Source organism: Mus musculus, chromosome 10 (genome assembly GCF_000001635.26).
Source record: "Mus musculus strain C57BL/6J chromosome 10, GRCm38.p6 C57BL/6J".
Taxonomy (NCBI): Eukaryota; Metazoa; Chordata; class Mammalia; order Rodentia; family Muridae; genus Mus; species Mus musculus.
The window spans coordinates 128,641,000-128,663,453 of NC_000076.6; the positions used below are offsets into that span (position 1 = coordinate 128,641,000).

At 46.9% G+C, this 22,454-nt stretch overlaps 1 protein-coding gene and 2 long non-coding RNA genes across 18 annotated transcripts in view; 2 read left to right on the top strand and 1 right to left on the bottom strand.

Annotated features, from left to right (window-relative positions):
• The window catches only part of Ikzf4 (IKAROS family zinc finger 4), a 38,833-nt gene that overhangs the window by 10,161 nt on the left and 6,218 nt on the right, over positions 1 to 22,454 (bottom strand). Inside the window, exons 2-6 of one of the 16 annotated variants that reach the window (XM_017313933.2) lie at positions 18,845 to 18,922; positions 10,253 to 10,304; positions 2,876 to 2,969; positions 1,630 to 1,734; positions 54 to 314 (exon numbers count right to left, since the gene is read on the bottom strand). In XM_017313933.2, the coding sequence (XP_017169422.1) occupies positions 54 to 314; positions 1,630 to 1,734; positions 2,876 to 2,969; positions 10,253 to 10,273 (481 nt within the window). In that variant the 5' untranslated portion in view covers positions 10,274 to 10,304; positions 18,845 to 18,922. Of the gene's footprint in view, positions 1 to 53; positions 315 to 1,629; positions 3,683 to 4,721; positions 5,139 to 10,252; positions 10,305 to 18,844; positions 18,923 to 22,454 lie in introns of those variants that run through there. The other 15 variants (NM_001358536.1, XM_011243441.3, XM_030245077.1 and 12 more) reach the window with 15 other exon arrangements.
• Positions 4,885 to 8,812, top strand: Gm26876 (predicted gene, 26876). Its single transcript, NR_152728.1, has 2 exons — positions 4,885 to 4,921; positions 6,463 to 8,812. It is a non-coding gene; the product is annotated as a predicted gene, 26876 (long non-coding RNA).
• Positions 19,362 to 20,763, top strand: Gm51824. The gene is made up of 3 exons (XR_003949055.1): positions 19,362 to 19,461; positions 20,467 to 20,577; positions 20,732 to 20,763. It is a non-coding gene; the product is annotated as a predicted gene, 51824 (long non-coding RNA).

Here is a 22,454-nt window from a genome sequence, read left to right on the forward strand (position 1 = left end):
CCCCACCCCACCCCCACCCAGAACTCTCCCAGGAGGCCCTTGGGTTTACTCACCAGTGTGGCTGCGCTTGTGTACCATGAGCACATTGGGCCCAATGCAGACCATGCCGCAGACGTCGCACTTGAGCTTGCCGTTGGGTAGCCGGATGCCGCCAGGGGAGTGAGGCTCTGGCCCACTTCCATCGCAGTAGCCTAAGGGCTCTGACAATGAGTCTTCCACAATCACACTGTCATCCTTATCCAGGAGCCGTTCATCCGGCCCCAGCAGTCTGCTCGACTCCTCATCGCTGTACATCTCCACCTTGATGGAGTTGGCTGGGGGTCAGGGGACTGATTAGAATACAGGCAGACAAAGGGGCAACCATTCCCAGGGAAGAATGACACTGTTATAGTCCTGACTGCAAACACTGAGGCTTACAAGTGTCAGGAGGGACAACGGCCTGTTTATTATCTCAGGTGAGGATCCCAGAGTCTCATCTGAACTAGAAGCAATGGAGTGTGTGGGGTGCGCATGCGCTGTCTTCAGTCCCTGGGCCAAACAGGTGGCCGCAGAGGAGCCATAGCCTGAAATTTCTTGTCACTAAAAACAGTGTTTGATTGGGCATGGTGGCATGCGTCTCTAATCCCAGCACTTGGGAGGCAGAGCCAGTTGGATATCTGTAAGTTTATGGTCAGCCTGGTCTACATAGTGAATTCCCAGTCAGCTAGAGCTACATAGTAAGATCTTGTCTAAAAAAATAGAAGGAAAGAACAAGAAAAAGAAAAAAAAAAAAAAAAAGAAGGAAGGAAAGAGGAAAGAGGGAGGAGGAAGGAGGAAGGAAGGAAGAAAGATGCCTAGGTTTGTCTTGGGCAGGAATCCAGCAAGTAACAGAGGCTGGAAAACAGACCTGGGGAGACTGGAGGGACGAGCAGGCTAAAAGCAGACCAACACTGGAAGACAGGTATCCTTAGCCTCCCTAGGAGACAGAACCCCCTACAGCCTCTGCCCAGCAACCTGAGGGGACATGGGGGGAGGAGCTTTGGCACTAGCTCTGACCTACATTCCTGGCTATTTCAACCATTTAGAGAATGTCACAGATCTAGAGCCAGCTGGGGAGGGGCATTGGGAGGGGGGGGGGACCCTGTCTGGTACCAGTATCGAGTAGTGAGGTGGAAGTGGTGAAGTCCCGCTACTGCTACTGTGCGTTTTCTGTCTCTCTCTCTACCCTAATGACCATTTCTGTCTTCTGGAACCTTTATTCCTCCCGCTCCCTGCCCCCTCCGCCCCTCGAAACGGGGTTTCTCTGTGTAGCCCTGGCTGTTCTGGAACTCTGTAGACCAGGCTGGAATCAAACTTCTGCCTCCCCGAGTGCTGGGACTAAAGGAGTGTGTCAACATACCCTGCTGGAACCTTTACCTTAATGTCTCCCATACACTTTCTAACTTTACCTCAGGCTGGTGTTAGCCATTCACTCTTTCCACAAGCTAGAACTCTAGGTTCTGGATTCCTTCCCCACCCTGATAGTCTATGAGCAGGAACCAGAAGGAAATGATGCGGAAATGGTGGCCAGGGGAAGGCAAACCGAAGGCCAAATAAAAGACAAGAGACAGGGCTGCCTGTTGCCAGGAGTGGGTAGAGGGTCGCACTTACCACTGAGCGAGCGGCTGGGTGAAGAGTGTTGGCTGTTTGGGGTGCTCACCGAGGGCCCCACTGGGGCCCCAAGGAACTCCTTCTCCAGAGATGAGTCCCCGCTACCTTGGAGGAGAGAACGGATGGCAGGTAAAGCTTGGGCTGAAGCCATCTATAGTCCACTACCTAATGTTTAAGAAAAACTTCAGTTAAACATCACAAACATTTGTTCTATAGCCAGGTGTGAGGTAGGCTTGAATGTTGAGCACCCTACCTTGTGCCACAGCAGCCGGGTGCCCCTTGCTGACTCTCACTTCCGTGAGCTCAGCAGCCGAGTCTGGCCTACCCTACCTTTATCTGTGCCTGACGGGAAGAGCATCACCCACTACTGGGCGGGCCAGGGTAGAACAGAGAACAGGGATCTGAGGAGGTGGTAAGGGACATTTTTACCTACTGCTCTCCCGAGAGCTCCCAGGAGCAGCTTTGGAATCTGTAGGAGAGGGATCTGGAACTGCCCCAATCTATTGGTAATATTAGTAGCAATAAGGATAGCAGCTGGCTACTAATTACTGACTGGATACTTGTATCAGGTGTTAGTCTGTATGCTCCTTTAAGCTTCACAATCACCAATCACCGTATAAAATAGGTGCTGAAAAATTATTTCCTTTTTTTTTTTGGATTAGGGGGCACAAAAGATGTTATATTACTTGTCTAAGCTGGTAGTGGCTGAGGTGGGGGCAGGATCACAAACATGTTGAATACCAAGTCCTTGGCTACTGCTTGGCCAGTCAGGAGTCACTGCTTCAGTGGGGGCTCATTAGGCTTTCTAAATTCAGCCAAACTTCTCTCAAGAGCTAAATGTCAGTTATCTTAAGCTTGTCAATTTCAACTTGTTGATAACATGCTTTGTAAAAATGCTTTTTAAAATTTTTTTTTAGATCCAATAACATACTTGAAAACATGAGTGCCTTCAAAAATCCCCCCTCCCCACAGCCTCCTGTACATATAAATGAATGAAATCAAAACACATGTAGATAAACACACAGACACAGATCACACATATAGATACACATAAAGAGAACATACCTACTGGGATAAACATCACAGCCGTCTATATTATCTGCTAACATGAACATGCATGGGTATATGCGCAAAGGCCTAAACATGGAAGAGAGAGAGAGAAAGAGAGAGAGAGACCCTAAAATTCATCCCTAAAGTTCGCCTAGGTTAGTATTTTACCCACTTTCCCAGCTATGCACATACTTACTTTCACAAAATAAAGATTCCATTATAAAATGGTTGGAGTCCTGGGCCTGAGGCAAGAAATCCGGAGCACACCCTCCTGAGAGCTCCCTCTCCAGCTTTGGTCAGTGGGAAGAAAACAACCACTCAGGACTTGGGGACCATTTCCCATCGCAACCTCTCCTAAAGTCCCGTTCCCCACTCTATCCCTCGGAAGCCCGAGGAACCCTGTTCTCCGGCTATAGAAAAAGCCTTATGGCTTGAATCTGATTTTCCCCTGCTGAGGCTCCTTAGGCGAGCAACGGTTTTCTTAAGAAGTTGCCTTAAGACAGCACCAGACACAAACCATGATGTGAGCGGCTCAGGACCATTAAGACTTGTAGATTCAGGTCCGGTTTTAACACGTGCCCTTTCAACTGAGTTTACTGAGGCTAGATAGGTCAAAAAAGGTTAAGTAAACTCAAAATCCTCCTGCCTCAGCCTTTGGAGTACTGGGATTGCGTGCATGTACCACACCCAGTTTCTTGTTCTTTTCAAAGGTTAGTGCTGACCTACTACAAAGCACCCAGTATTAGTAAGAAGGGACCTGCTGATTCTAAAATGAGTGAATTTCTTGGAAATCCATATCTGGCCCAGTCTCCTGGAGCTGAGGCTGTCTCTACGACTAGGAGCTAGCTTTCTGGGAGACAATATTCTTAAAGGGAAGCTCAGGGACACTGAGGGAAAAGCATTCTTTGTGGCTCTCCCAATGAAGGGCTGGAAACAGGAGAGAAAGGCAGGTGCCTCAAGGCGCACCAGTAACTCCAGAGGCTCTTTGATGCTGCTGTCATCCCTAGGATAAAGGCAAGAGGGAAAACACACTCAAGTCTACTTTCATGGCACTAAAATCTAAGAAGGAATCTCTGTCAAAGGCCAGAGGGTCTTTGTGAGGCTCCAGAGACTTAGACTTCTAGCCTGAGGCTGACGGGGACAAAGTCAGATTTGGGAAACTCATTCGTTTCCCCTCTCAGCCTCGGAAACCCCAGTGAGGGAATTTCAAATGCCTGGGACTTCCAAGAAATCTCAGACTGTCAAAGCCAAGAATTAAGGCTGCTCTCAGGTATCAGAGACATTTTCTTGGTCAAAGCCATCGTAGATTGGCTGAACCTTCTGGGAGCAAAGCTAAATCGTGAGGTCCACAGCAAAGCAACTAGGAGGTGGAGAAAGGGCAGAAAGGCGGGGAAGGGATGGGGAGCAGTCCCACTAAGCTGAGCGGTCTCACACACCGAAAGAGACCGGCCCTCTCCTGGATCCCTTGAGTGGTTGCCTCTGGGGAATAGCCTGGAGCTCTGCAAGCCGCTGCACTTCTCTGAAAGGGATATCTTTCTCCAGCTTTCTCTTCTTGACCATGGGCTCCAGGTGGCAGGATGCTAGCCTGCTATCAGGGACCAGTCAGTGCACGAGCAAAGAAAGACTGCCACCCCCGGCTCTTCTCTATTGTGGGCAGGAGGCTGAGGCCCCTCACATGTCGGTTCCAGGCTGAAGCATCTGCCGTCAAAGCTCTTCTTCCCATCTCAGGTCTTTCTACTCTCCATTCCCACCCAGGCCTGTTTCGGTATTCCACCCCTGGCTGCTCTACCTCTGTCCCCAAGGCCTAATCAAGATGTCACCACAAGCTCCCACTGTCCAAGTCACGGTCTTCGCTTAGCAACACCAAGCACCCTTTCCCATCCTCCCCAAGTGTAAGGAGGAACGCCCCCTCCCCCCCCCCGCTATACACACAGCCCCCGTCCTCTCCCTCTCCTCAGGCTTGGGAGTTGTTACTGAATTGGTTCCCTAGCCCCATCACCCCCCTACCCCCCCTCCGCTAGCCGCCTTCTGCCTGAACTTACATTATCCTTCCCTTGCCGGTGAGACCCTGGGGTGCGAACGCGGCCGCCGCCTTGGAAACGGCGAGGGAGTGCGGGTGGTGTGTGCATGTCTGCGTCTCGGTGGCAGGCAGGGGTGAGCCCAGCCACTCACCTTCCAGGAAGCGTGGATTCCTGGAAGTGAGGGGAACCGCCGTCATTTCGCAGGCAGTGGCAGCCGCACGGTGAGCAGGGGCCCACGGCTGCAGCCGGCAGAACCGCTCAGCCCAGGGTGTATGTGCTGAGAGCCTCGTGTGTATGTGTGTGTGTGTGTGTGTGTGTGTGTGTGTGTGTGTGTGTGAGAGAGAGAGAGAGAGAGAGAGAGAGGGAGAGAGAGGGAGAGAGAGGGAGAGAGAGGGAGAGAGAGGGAGAGAGAGACAGGAGAGAGAGAGAGAGAGAGAGAGAGAGAGAGAGAGAGAGAGAGAGAGAGAGGGAGGGAGGGAGGCGTGGATGCGCTTGGGGAGGGGGCAGGAGAAAACGTACCAGTGTGTGTGTGTGTGTGTGTGTGTGTGTGTGTGCGCGCGCGCGCGCTAGGCTACAGCATCCCTTTTCCAAGACAGTGGAGAGGTGGGAATGGGGGTGCACAGGGAGTGGGGGTGCAGAGGGAGGGTAGGCAGATGTGTTTGCCCTCCTGCCCAACAGACAAAGAGGAGCTACAAAACAAATGCTTGAGAGGGGGGCAAGTGTATGTGTGTGTGGTGTGTGTGTGTGTGTGTGTGTGTGTGTGAGAGAGAGAGAGAGAGAGAGAGAGAGAGAGAGAGAGAGAGAGGAGAGCCGCAGGCTTGTGGGGAGGAGGAAGGGGGTGTCCCAGGGAAGGCCCAATCCTCTGCCAGCTAGGGAAGCCAAGGCCCCACAGGTCATGGGGCCCGGGACACAGGGGCAGCCTCCAGGATCTAGAAGTGGCAGAAGGCTCCTCCCCTAGCAAACTCAGGCTCCTTTCCATCTGCCTCTCCTTCTGACAATCCCCCTTCCCATCACTGACTAGTGGAGATCTGGGACCCTGAGCTTTTTCTAATCCCTGGTTGGGTCTCCCTGTCTTCCCTCTCTCCCGTGCCTCTGGGGCTCTGGCTTCAGGAGTCCTGGATGAATCCTGTCCTCTATCAGGAGAAGGCTCTTGCTCGCTTTCCTTCCAGAGGAACTGTTCACTGCTGAGCTGACCTACTTTGGAAGACTGCATTTTCTGATTCCAAGAATTTGGGATGGGAGGGGCCATGAAACTTTGGGCTGCCAATCCTTGCACCTCTCTCTCCTCAGGTTCTCTTAAATGTTTCAGGGCACCAGGATAAGCTCTGCTCCATTTGATTTGAGCAACTCAGTTTCTGTTTTCAGTGTCTGTGGTGGGTAGGGTGGAAATCTGTGCTGTAAATTAGTGGACTCTCGTTTCCCCCATTTCTTCCCATGGGAATTATCTGTACTTTTAGAAAGGAAGTTGGGGGGCGTGTGCTTTCAGAATCAGGTTCTATGAGATGGTAACATCCCTTAGTAGAACGAGAGGCCTCCTCTCTTTATCAGGTGGCCAGTGGGGGAGGCGGTGACCTGAGAAAGGGCCAGTAAAAAACCAGACACTGGGGACAACTCTCTGCTTTCGGATCAGCCCAGGAGAGGGATGGAGGTCAAAAATGGGTTCTTACATGCCCTATTATATACCCTCTTGGCCATGTCTGGCCCTGAAGGGGGCATTCTTTAGACCTAATGTCAGTGCTGCCCTGACTTTGTCTTTTTGAAGGTAGCTGCTGACATCTGGAGTTCTCAAAATACACAGGAGTGGTTTGAGTTTCTTATTCGGAGACTGTGCTGGGTCCACTTCGCATCAGGCCAGGCCTGCTTAAGCTTGGTTTCATAGCACAGTGAAGCCTCAGATATTGCCTGCTCGCGTCCAACATACTCCCGAGACACGACTGAGAAGAGCCCACGGCACATCTCCCTAGCCGCCTTCATGGCTTCTCGCTTGCCTTCCTTAGGGCAGGGATTGGATTCTATCCATCTGACAGTAACCACCCAGCACTAACAACTGGGTCCTTGGTGTTCTTGTTGCTCAACAGTGAATAAACCTGACTGAACTGGAGGTGGGAGAGTTGGCTGGTTCCTCAGAAGGGCCTCTTTCAGTTAAAACAGCCCACCTGAACTATGTCATTCTGTCCAGTATGAACTGTGTCACTCTGTGGCAGACACGACACACCTGTACCTGAGCCAGTTCCTTCAGTGTCGGTATCTTTCTGTGAGTTACCAGAGGATGAGGGTGATTCTCACGTGTGTCTGACTGATTTTACCCTCTCCATCTGTACATGTCAATAATTCCTTTGTTGGCTCCACTTTAGAGTAAACAAAATAACTCATAGTCCATTTTCACAATGGCACTCTGGCTTGCTCTACTGAGACAGACTCTTCACATTCTGTGTCAACCAGCCTTGAATTCATAATCTTCCTGCTTCTACCTCCTTGCTGTTGAGATTACAGCCATCATAATCTTTACTGTACTTTGTTGTTGTTTTGAGACAAGGTCTTGTGATATATCCTTGGCTGGCCTAGAACTACCTATGTAGATCAGGCTGGCCTAGAACTGCTTATGTAGATCAGGCTGGCCTTGAACAATACATAGAGATCTGCTTGCTTCTGCACCACCTTGCAAGACTCAACATTTCTACTTTTTAATTTTTTAAAAAAAATTATTTATTATACCTAAGTACACTGTAGCTGTCTTCAGATGCACCAGAAGAGGGTGTCAGATCTCATTACGGATGGTTGTGAGCCACCATGTGGTTGCTGGGATTTGAACTCAGGACCTTTGGAAGAGCAGTCAGTGCTCTTACCTGCTGAGTTCTTTTAACTTGAGTTTGTGCCACCATATAATTCAGGATGGCTTAGAACTCACAATCTCGCCTTAGCCTCCCACAGACTAGTATTAAAGATTTATGATATCATACCTGTTTCTTTGGCCCTGACATTCTAATAGGGTTTTGGTTTGTTTGTTTGTTTGTTTGTTTGTTTTTATCTTAAAGACTAACTTTCAAGCCAGCCTGGACAGTACACATTTATAATCTCAGCACTTTGGGAGTGGAGGGAGGGACACCGAGAGTTCATGTCCAGCTTTGGCTATATAGCAAGTGCAGGGCAGACCAGGCTATAAAAGTCTCCAATCTCAAAGGAAAAACAAACAAACAAATACTAACTCTGTCTTAGGCTCTTTCTTTACTCAGAAAATTGGCCTGATGAAGCTCCTGACTTCATACCCTGGAATGGCAGGGTGCTTGGTTTATGGAGTGCTGAGGTCAAGCAGGGCCTGGTACATGTCAGGCAAGTAGCTTACAGAGCCGTACCCCAGTCCCTCCTTATTTCTTTTTAACTTATTAAACTTGATTGTTCTGATACTTCTACAATGCATTCTTGCAATAAATAGGTAATAATCTATTCTTCTTCCTCTGTAAAGATATTTGGCAGGTGTGAGCAGCCTATAACATGATATCTTGTGGAATAGGTCCAGGAGAATGAGAACTGGGTTCTCCGTCCCTGTCTTTAAAGGATACAAACCAGTGGCCTCCTGGCTGAATTCAGACAGCATCAATTATTATTTTTGTTTGAGACAAGATCTCTCTATTTAACTCAAGCTGTCTTGATCTCTCTATTTAACCCAAGCTGTCTTGAAACTTACTATATAGACCAGGCAGTTCTTGAGCCTACAGAGATCCATCTGCCTTGCCTCCCTCCCCCCGAACCCCCAAGTGATGAGGACACACAGACCTGACTTGCCACATGGGCACTTTTAAAAATATTGAGTGATTCTTTTACTTACTTTGGGAATTGTTTATTTCTTTTTATTTTTAAAATGTATTTATTCTTATTTTATGCACATTGGTTTTGTTTTGTTTTGCCTGCATGCATATTTGTGTGAGGGTGTTGGATCCCTTGGAACTTGAGTTACAGACATAAATAAAATTTGTAACAGGTATGTATGTATGTATGTATGTATGTATGTGGCCTGGAACTCATTGTGTAAACCAAATTTGCTTCAAACTCACAGAAATCTGCCTGCCTCTGCCTCCTAAGGGCTGGTATTAAAAATATGAGCTATCAATCCCAGATTGGTTTTATTTCCTTGATTAGGGGTCTGATTCCATTGTCTTGTCTGGCTTCAAATTCATGCTAATCCTCCTTCCTCGGCTTTCCAAGTAATGGGGTAGCATGTTAACGTCTGGCTTGACTGGTATATGTATGTATGTATATGTATCTTTAGCCTCTGAACTCAGGAGGCAGAGGCAGATGGATCTCCATGAGTTCAAGGCTAGCCTGGTCTATACAGAGATTTCCAGTCCCCTTACCCTCCCTCCCCGGGCCACATGACAAAACCTCTGTCTCTAAATAAAGAAAATAAAATTTGATTTCTGCTGGACACGGTAGGGGTGGTAACATGGTAGCTTATATCTGAAATGCAGCATTTCATAAGGTAGGCAGGAAGAATTACCACAAGTCTGAGGCCAGCCTGTGGTCACATAGTGAGTTCCAGATCAGCTTTGATCATATAATGAAGTGGACACTGAGTAGCAGTGGGGGATGGGGGGGTATTCTCCAGTCTGTGACAGTCCCTGCTGTTCTATTTACTATTTCTCCCCATTTGAAAGTTTCGAAGGGACTGGTGAGATGGCTCAGTGCTTAAGAGCGCCAACTGTTCTTCCAGAGGTTCTGAGTTTGATTCCCAGCAACCACATGGTGACTCACAACCATCTGTAATGAGATCTGATGCCCTCTTCTGGTGTGTCTGAAGACAGCTACAGTGTACTCACAGAATAAATAAATCTTTTTTAAAAAGGAAAAAGAAAAAGAAAAGAAAGTTTGTGAAGATGGTGCATTCTGTTTGGATGGGACACAACTCTATGTTTGGCTGGTGGCCTCAGAACAGATGAAAAAGAAGCACATTCTCCTACTATCTACTTGATTCAGATCATCTATTTTATCCACCTCTATCCCCCTCCCTCTCTGCAGCCTAGAAAAGAACCACTGTTAGAGATATAAAACCATGGGAGGCAGAGGCAGGTGCATCTCTGTGAGGCCGACCTAGTCTACAGAATGGGTTCTAGGATAGGCTATACAGAGAAACCCTGTCCCAAAAAACAAAAACAAAACAAAACAACCAAAACAAACCGAAACAAAAAACTGAGTGGCAGCTGGGACTGACATTTAGTTAAGAAGAAGTGTGGGGCTGGAGAGATGGCTCAGCGGTTAAGAGCACCGACTGCTCTTGAACAGGTCCTGAGTTCAAATCCCAGCAACCACATGGTGGCTCACAACCACCTGTAATGGAATCTGATGCCCTCTTCTGGTGTGTCTGAAGACAGCTACAGTGTACTCACATACATAACATAAAATAGTTCTTTAAAAAAAAAAAAAAGAAAGAAAGAAAAAAAAAAACAAAAAAAAAAAAAAAAAAAAAAAGAAGAAGTGTGTGCCAGGGTCAGAGGCTTTTGCCTTCACCCAAGTGTCCGCTCCCATGTCCATCTGAATGGAACATACAGAAGGCATACCAGACATATAGGAACGGCCATTGCAGTCTTCTATGTCCATCTTAAGAAGATCCTGTTGAAAGAGAAAAGGCCTGCTGTTAGGAGCCATAGCTGGGGAGGGATGAGTTTTTCTTCTACATTCTGGAGTAAACAAGAAATCTGAAGGATCAGAACCAAAAAAAACAATTTTTTTTTTGTTCCAGGAAACAGACAACGTTTATAGACTTATAAATGCAAAAATTTCCTTCAACCTACTATCTATCTATCTATCTATCTATCTATCGAGACACACAACCCTGGCTGGCCTGGACCTCACTGCTATGAGTGCCCCTCTTTCCCTCACAAGCGTGGTCAACCCACATTCTTTAGGATGCTTAAGCTTCTGAGGTAGACATGCTGCTTTGCTGCAGAGTGGCTCTGGATTCTGAGGCAGTGTCCTTGCTCTTCAGGAGAACTGATAGCAGATGGGTTATACCTCCCGCCCCCCAAGGGAGGCAAGGAAACAGCCTCATAGAGATGCAGGCTTCAGCTGGCCTTGGATGCTGCTGCTTGCCTAGCGCATTCCAGCACTCAGAGGCGGAGGCTGGAGGATCTTGGGTCCCAGGTTAACCAGGGCTATGAAGTGAGATTTTGGAAGGGGGGAAAAAAAGCCATATTCTGTTCTTACAAGTATCCTCTTCTTTTGGGGTGCATGTAGCCGAAGGTGGGGTGACAGGAGAGTGGAAAATGGAATAGGAGAGAAGCCCCTGTCAGGGTTCAGTGATGGCGTCTCTACTGATCATATAATAAACTTTTTATGTGTGTACTGAACACTCTAGGCAAATGCTGTACCGATACTACATCACCATGCCTAAACTTGCCTTATTTTTGTTTTAGCGCCGTCTGTCCTAGTACTTTCTAGTAGACCAGGCTTCCTTCCAGTTAGCCTCAAACTCAGTCTCTGTCTCCTGAGTGCAGGGATTAAAGTCCTGAATCAACATGCCTAGCTCCCATGTATAGACTTTCAAATGACTTTCCCCAACCCTCAGGTCAATTTATTTTATTTTGCTTTTAATTTTAAAAATATGTTTAAATTAGCTGGGTGGTGGTAGTGACCCCGACAAACATATAAAATTTTAGGTATATGAGTATTATACCTTTGTGTATTTATGTGCATCACATGAGCTCAGTGTCTAAGGAGGCTGGAAAAGGGCACCAGATTACCTGAAGTTGGAGTTACAGATGTACGGATGTTTGTGAGTCATGTGGATGTTGGGAACTGAACCAGGGTCCTCTGCAAACGCAGTAATTGCTCTTAACTCTGAACTATCTCTCCGGTCTCATTATGTTTGTTTTAAAGACAAGGGGAAAAAGTGCACACACCTGTCAGCAGTTAGGAACTGGAAGCAGGAGGTTCAGAGTTCAAGACCAGCCTCAGCTATATAGTGAGTTTGAGGTCAGCCTGGGATACATGAAATCCTGCTTCCAAACAAAACAAAACAAAACAAAACAAAACAAAACAAAACAAACAAACACACAAAAAAACCAATTCATTAAAAGCACTGAGGGGTTTTTGTTTTTGTTTGTTTGTTTGTTTGTTTGTTTTAAGACAGGGTTTCTCTGTGTAGCCCTGGCTGTTATAGAACATGCTCTGTAGACCAGGCTGATCTCAAACCCACAGGTATCTGTCTGCCTCTGTCTCTCGAATGCAGGGATTAAAAGTGTTTGGCAGCTGTGCCTGGCAAGAGAGAATTTTAAAATGCATATTAATCTATTTATCTGAAGAGTACTAAACAATTAAAGTGATCGTTTATTGCAATAAATTATCTCTTTAGGTGTCCTTGGGATTAGGACAAGAAAAAATATCTATTTAGGGCTAAACATCATAGTCTGTGAGCCCTGCACTTGAGAGACAGAAGCAAATGGATCGCTTGTGAGTTCAAGGACAGCCTGACCTATGAAAGCTAGTTCTAGGCCAGCCAAGGTTACATAGTAGTAAGACCCTGTGTTTAAAAACAAAACAGAACAAGAAGATCTTGGGGATGGAGGGATATCTCTGTGGTGAAGAACATTGGATGTTCTCTTCCAGAGGACCTGGGTTCAATTCCCAGTGCCTGCATAGCGGCTCACAACTAGTCAGGGATCAACCTCTGTAGGCACTGCACACACATGATGTACAGATATACATTCAATACGCTTACACATAAAGTCAAAATAAAATGTCAAAAGAAAAACTGGATGTCGTCCTTGGGGCTCCAGAGGTGCTGCACACAATGTTGTGCTTACTTGCAGGTAAGTACTCATACACAGAAAATGAAACAAATACATCTTTTTAACAAGTCTAGATGTCAGAAATTTATATACATCCTAGATTGTTTTTGCCACTCTCCTAATCGGTATGAATGCCCCAGGGACAGATCAGCAGAAACCAGAGTGCAGTAGGAAAACGACTCAAGAGGCCTTCAGGAGCCCCGGGCTCTTTGAAGACTCTCCGGAAGGCAGAGAGGGAAGTTTGCTTTGTTGGTGAAGCTATCTTAAGGGAGCATAGATGGGCTCACAGGGGAGAAATGTCTGTTTTCCTGCCCAAGTCTTATGTGGAGCAAGGCTCCGGAGAAAGTCTGAAATGCAGGCTTGTGTCCGTCTGCAAAGCAATTCTCCCTTTCCTTAGCCCTAGGAATCCTGGGTGTGTGGGGACAGTTCTTGTCTCTATGTCCCGGGATGGACTTAGCTTTGGAACCGGGGCTAGAACAAGCCACAGCTCTATGGTGGTAAGTACATTTCCAGTTCCAACAAGCCACAATTATAAGTGATTGCTTAAAGTTTCCCCCGGGGGCAATGGTTAGAGGAACCAAAGAGCACATGCTCAGAACACCCTTTGGAACTAGCCCACAATCCAGAAGTGGTCAGAGATCCCGAGACTAGGAGGTCAGTCTGAACTCAGAAATCAGCAGCTCCACAAAGGGCCTTTGGGATGTTTTTTCAAAAACAGCTACAAAGCTCAAAGTGTCATGCATGACTTCCCTCAAATGTTCCCCTTCCCCATACAGAAGAGAGAAGATTTTCCCATTTTCTGTTTGGAAAAACTGAGGGTTAAACAGTTAAGCTGCTCTCTCAAGGCTTAACTTGAGAATGAATTGAGAATTAGAACATGACTCTCCTTTGTCTCTGAGGCACACTCTTTCTTCTAAGATCATTTTTTTTATCATTTTTAAAGTTTGTGTATGCGCTCGTGTGTGTGTGTGTGTGTGTGTGTGTGTGTGTGTGTGTGTGTGTGTGCCCTTGGAGACCAGAAGCATAGGATTCCCCTTGTCCTGTCTGGTTTTGTGTGTCAATTGGACACAAGCTAGAGTCATCATAAAGAAAGGAGCCTCAGTTGAGGAAATGCCTCCATGAGATCCAGCTGTAAGGCATTTTCTCAGTGAATGGGGGCTGGAGGTGGGGGCATTGTGGGTGGTGCTATCTTTGGGCTGGTGGTCCTGGGTTCTATAAGAAAGCAGAGTGAGCAAGCCAGGGGAAGCAAGCCAGTAAGCAGCACCCCAGGATAGCCTCTGCATCAGCTCCTGCTTCCAGAATCCTACCCTGTCCTGACTTTAGATTTTTTGTTTTTGTTTTTTTTTTTGGAGACAGGGTTTCTCTGTATAGCCCTGGCTATCCTGGAACTCACTTTGTAGACCAGGCTGGCTTCGAACTCAGAAATCTGCCTGCCTCTGCCTCCCAAGTGTTGGGATTAAAGGTGTAGGCCATCATGTCCGACTTTGTCTTGACTTTCTTCAGTGATGGATTATGATGTAGAAGTGTAAGCCGAATAAACCCTTTCTTCCCCAACTTGCTTTTTGGTCATGGTGTTTGATTGCAGCAATAGAAAGCCTAAGACACTTGGGCTGGTGAGATGGCTCAGTGGGTAAGAGCACCCGACTGCTCCTCCGAAGGTCCAGAGTTCAAATCCCAGCAACCACATGGTGGCTCACAACCATCCACAACAAGATCTGACGCCCTCTCCTGGAGTGTCTGAAGACAGCTACAGTGTACTTACATATATTAATAAAATAAATCTTAAAAAAAAAAAAAAGAAAGCCTAAGACACCCCTAGAGTTAGAATTACAAACAAGTATGAACCATCCAACGCAGGTATGGGGTCCTTTGCAAGAGCGGTGCATACTCCTAGCCACTGAGCTATCTCTCCTGTCCCTAAAGAGCACTCTCTTCATTATCTTGTATTGCTTCCTTTCAAAAGAGAGGCTAGGGGTGGGGCTATAGTTCAGCTGACAGAGTGCTTGCCTAGTATACACAAACCCTTGGATTGGATTCCTGGCATAGTTGATCACCTGTCATTCTAGCATTCAGGAGACTGGGTCAGAAACAGCAGAAGTTTAAGACCGCTCTCAGACACAAAACTGAGTTTAAGGCCACCATGGGCTCCAGGAGATCTTGTCTCAAACAATACAAAAATGAAGCAAAGCAAAACAAAACAAAACAAACTTTTTTTTTTTTCTTTCCAGTGACCCTTGTAGGAGGAGAGGGGTCTGTTCTTTAAAAGGCAGAACAAGTTCAGCTGGTTCTTCCGTTGAAACACTGTCTCAGGAAGGGTGTCTCACTTTTGGATCCTTGCTGAAATGGCCCAGTTTCCAGAAGGATCTGGAGAGAGAGTGTGTGTGTGTGTGTGTGTGTGAGAGAGAGAGAGAGAGAGAGAGAGAGAGAGAGAGGAGAAGAGGAGGGGAGGGGAAGGGAGAGGGGGAGGGAGAGGGAGAGGGGAGGGGAAGGGAGAGGGGAGGGGAAGGGAGAGGGGGAGGGAGAGGGAGAGGGGGAGGGAGAGGGAGAGGGGAGGGGAAGGGAGAGGGAGGGGAGGGGGAGGGGAGGGGGAGGGGAGGGGAGGGGGAGGGAGAGAGGAGAAGAGGAGGGGGAGGGGGAGGGAGAGGGGAGAGGGAGGGGAGTGGGGAGGGGAAGGGGAAGGGGAGGGGAGGGGGGAGGGGAGGGGGAGAAAGCAAATCTGCCTCCACCACCGCCTATACAGGTCAGAGGACAATCTCAGATGCCAGGTTGTTGAGACTGGGTCTCTCACTGGTCGAGACAGGGTCTCTCACTGGTCTGGAACTTGCTAAGTACACTAGGCCAGGTGGTCAGCAAGCCTGAGGGATCCACCTGTCTTCACCTTCCCAACACTGATGTTATACATGCACAAGGACAGCCATCACACCTGGTCCCCTCCTTCTCCTTTTCTCTCTTCAGGCTGTCCTCCAACTTGCTTTGTCATACAGGACGACCCTTCTTTACCTACCCCAAATCCTGGGATTATGGGCATGCACCACTATACTCAGTTTTATGCAGCACTGAGCATTGAATTCAGGGTCTTCTACTTGTCAAAAAAACACTCTTTGACTAAACTATATCCCCAGGCCCTCCGGGCCATTTTAATGTGGGTTTTGGTCCTCATGTGTGCAAGGTGAGTAGATACTTATCTGCTGAGCTGTCTCCCTAGGCCCCGGAGTGTTTTCTGAGTTCAACTTTCATCCTAGTGTAAACTGAGGTTTCCTCATTCTTAATGGCTCTTAGCACTTGCTGTGTGCCATGTTTTGAGCAAAATCAGTGCTCAGTTTTCTCCAACTGATCCTAAGATGGTAACTCTGAAAGTAAGAATGGTCTTCAGTCTGCTGTTCTCAGTCTTGGTTTCCTGAAAGCTAGGAGCAAATTGGTAGATGGACTTTATACTCTTTGCTCAAATATTCCCACAGCACATGACTCTCAACTTTCCGGCTTTCACCCCTCAAAGCACCTCTCCCCTACCTGAGCAGACAAGCAGCTCTAAGTTCTTCTTAGAGAAACTGGGTTAAGTTAGGCACAGCCTGCTAGAGAGACACCCTGGAGAAGGTGGTATAAGGAGAAAAAAGTTAGCAATCCAAGATAAGTTTGGCTCAAAGATCTCAGGTGGGAAGGAAAGCATTTAAAGCCACATGGAAATGTGGGCACTGGTGGTACACACCTGTAATCTCATCACCTGGGAGAGGCTGAGGCAAGAGTGTCACAATGAATTTGGAGCTAGCCTGGGCTATATAGTGAGTACTAGGACCAAGACCTAGTCTCAACACACACACTCACACACACGCATGCACACACAAATGGTGGTTCCAGCTCTTGAAAGGCTGAGACAAGAGGATTGCCATAAATCTGGGGCCAGTCTGAGCTACATAACAAGATCCTGACTCAAAACAAAAGCAAAATCGTAACGCTATTTAGTACCTGAGGGAGAGGTGCGTGCCCTTGTAAACTCTGCTCATTGAACTGAACCAGAGCAACTAGAAATGACCAGGCTTTCTCCCTCCTCCCCACTAAGAAGGAAGTACCCTGTAGGGGATCAGAAATCAGTCATGGTGATCCAGATCTGGGATGAAAGAGCCCCTCCCCCCAGACTGAAGCCAGGTCTTCACACATGCTAGGCAAGTGTCCCTAGCACCCCCTCATTTTTATTATTCATTTAATTTAAAATTGTTTTTGTGTTGTGTGTGTGTGGTGTGCTTGTGTATAGTGTTAGTTTGTGTTTGTGTGTGTGTAGTATGTGGTATGTGGTGTGTGTGTGTGTGTGTGTGTGTGAGAGAGAGAGAGAGAGAGAGAGAGAGAGAGAGAGACTTGCCTCAGCCTATGGAGTTCAGGGAATAACTTGTGGGAGCTGGTTCTCTTTCTACCATGTGGGTCTCAAAGCCTTGGTAGTGAGCACCTTTACCCATGAGGCATCTCGCCAGCCCTCTCCCCATGTTTTGAATCACTTGTCAGCATAACCAAAGTCCTCCACGGTGGGCGGGCACTGACGTTCTCCCACAAGCTATTCCCTTCCAGGCGGCATCCTCTCTAGAGTGACTTCCCTGCCAATTCCCTAACAGGTGGCGATGAGGTCAACCCAGGGTCTGACTTCCCAACGCCTGCTCAGAACCCTACGACTCCCATGTCTCCTAAAATACTCGAATGGCTCTGTTTAGGAAAAAAACATATGAGAAAGCAACATTTCCTCCATGTAATAAATAAACTGACCTTTATTTATTTAAAGATGTATTTATATGAGTACACTGTAGCTGTCTTCAGATATGCCAGAGGAAGGGATTGGATCCCGTTGCAGATGATTGCGAGTCACCATGTGGTTGCTAGGAATTGGAAGAGTAGCCAGTGCTTTTAACTGCTGGGCCATCTCTCCAGCCTGATATATATTTTTTAATTGTTCTTTTGTTTGTTTGTTGAGACTGGGTCTCTCTGTGTAGCCCTGGTGGTCCTGGGTCCTAGAACTCACTCTGTAGATTAGGCTGGCCTGGAACTCAAAGATCTGCCTGCTTCTGCCTCCCCGAGTGCCTGGCTATTTTTTTAGTTTTTATGTTAATTTTTTGAGACAGAGTTTTATATACCCCAGGTTGCCCTCCAGCTTGCTATTGTGACTGAAGATGACCTTGAACTCCTGATCCTCTGCTTCCACCTCCCAAGTACATCTCCCATGTGTCACCAGATCCTATTTTATTTTATCTTATTCTATTTTATTTTATTTTATTTTTGAGAAGAGGGTCTCACTCTATAGCCAAGGCTGTCCCAGAACTCACTATGTAGCCTAGGCTGGCCTCAAACTTATTTCCAAATGGTGGGATTACAGGCACGAGCCAACAAGTTCTGCTATGTACTGGGTTTAACAGATTGAAATAATATGGTTATCTCCAGTAAGCAAAATTATTCAAGTCTGCCAAAGAATCCAGTTTAAAGGAATGGCATGCCAAAATTCGAGGATTTAAAACATACTCCCTATGGTCTAATAGATAGAAAAGTGGCAGGAAAAGGTGTTGGGGTGACAGTGAAGATGGGCATGTGGCAAGGTTCCATGACACACTTTTTTTTGTGGGGAAGTGTTGTCTTTTTTGATACAGTGTTTTTCTGTGTAACCCTGACTGTTCTGGAACTCACTCCTTAGACCACGCTAGCTTGGAACTCAGAATTCTTCCTGCCTTGGATTCCCAAGTGCTGAGATCAAAGGCGTGTGCCACTACCACCAGGCTTCAGGACATATTTTTGGCTATTACTCCCAAACAGCAGGAGGAAGAAGAGAAAACATTTTTCTGGTTTCTCTTAGGACCTGAGTTTGAGAGATGAAGTCCAGTCGTTCTTAACAAGTTCAAACACAGTTTCCAGACTGTTGAGTGTGAGCAATTCAGGAGCCGTGAGTAGACAGGACCCACAGCCTCCTCCTCTCCTGTATGTGCCTTCTCACACAGCATGAAATACAAGCAAGGCTATGCTAGAAGCTGGATTTGCTTCCTACGAAGGCTTTACAGGACTGGGCTACTGAGGGAGCAGGGCTAGAGACAGATGTAGACAAATGTATGTCAGTGGCTGTATACCCTTTTTCAGGAATCAGTCCCAAGCTGAGCAATGCCAGCTCCAACATGCTCCCTAGGGCAAGCTCACAGGCACTGAAGGAAACACATGCTCGGGCCATGCATCTGTCCTCATAGCAGACTCATCTTTTCACCCGGCTGTGCCTCGGCTCGTAACCCCCTGCTTATGTAGGAACCATGTAACAAAGATCGGTTTCGGGATCCAAGTGCTTTGGGAGCAGAGGGGATGGACTCAGAGCATGCTAGGAATGCCAGGGCAGCCGGGAAACGTCACCTCATTGTCTCCTTTTAGATCTCAGATGGCTGCATCTTTTCTCTTGTTCTTTCTGCTTCCCTGTCCTTCCCATGAAGACTGCAGGAGAGAGAGAGAGCTGAGGTTTTTTATGGGAAGGATGGGAATCTCCGCCACTGCAACCCCTTGATCCATATCTCATTTCGGGGTCAAGAAACCAAGGAAGCAGACCAAACAAAGTACTAACTCACCAGGCACAGGGCACCAGAGGTGATACTTTCTGCGTCTTTTGGATATGCACCCAAGTATCCAAGCCAGTGTTTATGGAACACTTTATGGTCACTACTGTTCATCTGCATGCTTGGAGGGTGTAGAGAACAGAGTGGGGAAGTTCAATGTGAACTGTATGAATTCTTTTTTTTTTTTCATGTAGATAAATGTAGCCAAATGTATGGGGTTTTTTGTTTGTTTGTTTGTTTGTTTTTTAAATTTTATTTTAGGTATGCAAGTACACTGTCACTCTCTTCAGACCCACTAGAAGAGGGCATCAGATCCCATGACAGATGGTTGTGAGCGACCAAGTGGCTGCTGGGACTTGAACGCAGGACCTCTGGAAGAGCAGTTAGTGCTCTGAACTACTGAGCTGTCCCGCCAGCCTGGTAAATGTATGCTTTAAAGACAGATTTTTGATTTAAAGATGGGGTCCTTTTAAATGTTTACTTATGTGTGTGTTGCAGGTACATATGCGCACATTTGTGCACGTGTGTGTGTGTGTGTGTGTGTGTGTGTGTGTGTGTGTATGGAGGCCAGAGGACAACTTTGGCTGTCATTCCCATTTGTTTGTGTCTGCATTTACGAGTGTGCATATGGGCACATGTATGCTACAGCACACATGTGGAGGTTGGATGACAACTTGAGGGAGTGGGCGCTCCCCCTCTACTGTGCTGAGTGAGGTTGGCATGACAGCTCCTTCACCTGGTGATCCATTCTACCGGATTTATCCTGACTTGAGACAGGGCCTCTCACTGGTCAGGAACTGGCCAAGTACCTAGGTAGCTGGCTGGCCAATGAGCCTTGGGGATGCTCTTGTCCCTGTCTCCCCAGTGCTGGGGAGTCACCATGCCTGGTTGTTTGTTTGTTTAACATGGAGTCTAGGCGTTTGGGCTCAGATCCTCACTTGCAAGGCCAGCACTTTAGTAACTGACCTCTCACTCCAGCCCCAAGTAAGTAGTCTCTTTAAAAAATTTATTATTGTGAAATATTATTTTATTATTGTGTATGAGAGGCTGGAGAGATGGCTCAGTAGAGACCCAAGTACAGACCCTAGTCCCCACATCAGATCCCAACCACCTTTAGCTCCAGCTCCACAACATCGGACATTCTTTTCTGGCTTACACAGATACCTGTTCTCATGTGCACCACCACCCCCAAATTGTATGTGTCTATGTCTACATATGTGAGTATGTGAGTGCTGGTGCCCAAGACCAGAAGTATCCTATCCCCCTGCACCTGGAGTGACAGGTGGCTCCAAGCTCCTTGACATGCTTCTGGGACCTGGACTCAGGTCCTTCAGAAGAGCCAAAGGAGCTCTGGACAGTTGAGCCATCTCTCCAGCCCTGAGACAATCTTTAACATTTTTTGTTCATCTCTATTTTATTTTAAAGCATCATTTTTGTGTATTTGCGGGAGCTGTGGAAGCATTCTTGATACAGCACAAGTGGGGAAGTCACAAGACAACTCGTAAGAGTCAGTTTTCTCTTTCAAGCACATAAGAGGTAAGAGAATCCAGGGATCGAACTCAGGGTGTCAGGGTTACTTCTACCTTTTGAGCCATCTTGGAGGTCCCATAACAGAATCTGTTTTAAGAATTTATGTTGGGGGCTGGTGAGATGGCTCAGTGGGTAAGAGCACCCGACTGCTCTTCCGAAGGTCCAGAGTTCAAATCCCAGCAACCACATGGTGGCTCACAACCATCCGTAACAAGATCTGACTCCCTCTTCTGGAGTGTCTGAAGACAGCTACAGTGTATTTACATATAATAAATAAATAAATCTTAAAAAAAAGAATTTATGTTAACATTTTAAAATTATTATTCTATGTGTATGGGTGTTTTGCCTGCATGTTGTCTGTGCACATGTGTGCCTGGTGCCTGAGGAGGGAGGCCAGAAGAACATGTCAGATCCCCTGGAACTGAAGTTACAGAAAATGATGAGCCACCACTCCAGGGTTGGGAATTGAACCCAGATCCTCTGGAGAAGCAGCCTGTGCTCTTAACCACTGAAGCATCTCTCTACCCCCTAAATTACATTTTTATGGATGTGTCTGAGTATGTTAGGAGGTCAGAATACAGCTGGTGGAGTTGGTTCTCGAATCCCACCATGTGGGTTCCGGGCTAGAACTCAGGTCATAAAACTTGGCAGCCTGTGCCTTTACCTGCTGAGCCATTTCACCTGCCTAGGAGAATCTCAATATGGAGTACAACCTAGCTTGTACTACATAGCCTCCACCGGCCTGAAAAATCACAACTTTCCTGCCTTCTGCATGCTTGGGTTATAGTTGTGGGTCACCATGCTGCTATTAATTTGAGCTTCAAAACAGTCAGTTTTGAAGTCAAAGGTGCTTTATATGGAAGTCAAACACCTTTGACTTTATATGGAAGCATCTCCCCCTATCCCCAAACAGGTGCTTGAAATTATATGGAAGTCTTGATTGCAGCAGAGGATAAAACTTTGGAGAGGTGGAAAACTGTCTTTGGTAGTGATATTGGCCAGAAGTCCAAAGAGCTCACTGCTGCTTGGGCCAGAAAGACATTTCCAGGCTCTTTGGGTAACAAAGATTCTTGCTTGTGATAAGCTGCTTTGGTAAGCCTCTGTACTTCCTCAAACTAGGACTAAGACAGAGGCTTCAAGAGCTTAAAGCTGGAATGGAGCTCAGAGTCAGATCTCTAATCTCTTGGAAAAGAAACCAAGCCAGAAGCCACTTATCTGGTTAACAACAAAGTAGCACAGATAGAACCTGGGAAATGGGCAGAAGCTCCTGTTGGGAGATTTAATCTTGCCCCAGCTTGCAAGCCCTCAGAACCCTGTTTGCTTTTTCTCAGGCTATAAGGTAAACATTTTGGGGGTATGTGTGAATGTATGCATGTTCATATTCTTGTGGGTGCATATATGTGTGAGTACATGTGCATGTGTGTGCACATGGAGCCCAGAGACTGACTTTCTGTTCTTAACAAACACACACACACACACACACACTGAGCCAGGGTCTCTCAGTCCAACCCAGGAACTTTCTAATCAACTAATGTAGCTAGTTCCAGCTTGTTCCAGAGCTCCTTCATCTCTGTCTCTTATGTGTGGGGGGGTAGGGGGGGGGTATGAGATTACAAGCAAGTCACTACACACGGCATTTATGTGGATGCTAGAGATATGAACTTCAGTCTCACACTTAACCCATGGAAATTTTTTAGGTTCTGTGAACAGGGCCTCAAGTCATTGAACTTGAGACACAAGATTTATAAAGAGGAATCCTCTTAGTCTCATGTCTTTCCAGAAATTATGGGCTTGAGAGCAATACCAAAGCAGTATTCCCTGATCTTTTTATGATAATATCAGCTCTAGTCAGCTCAGGGGAGCACTGGAGCATAGGGTTGTAT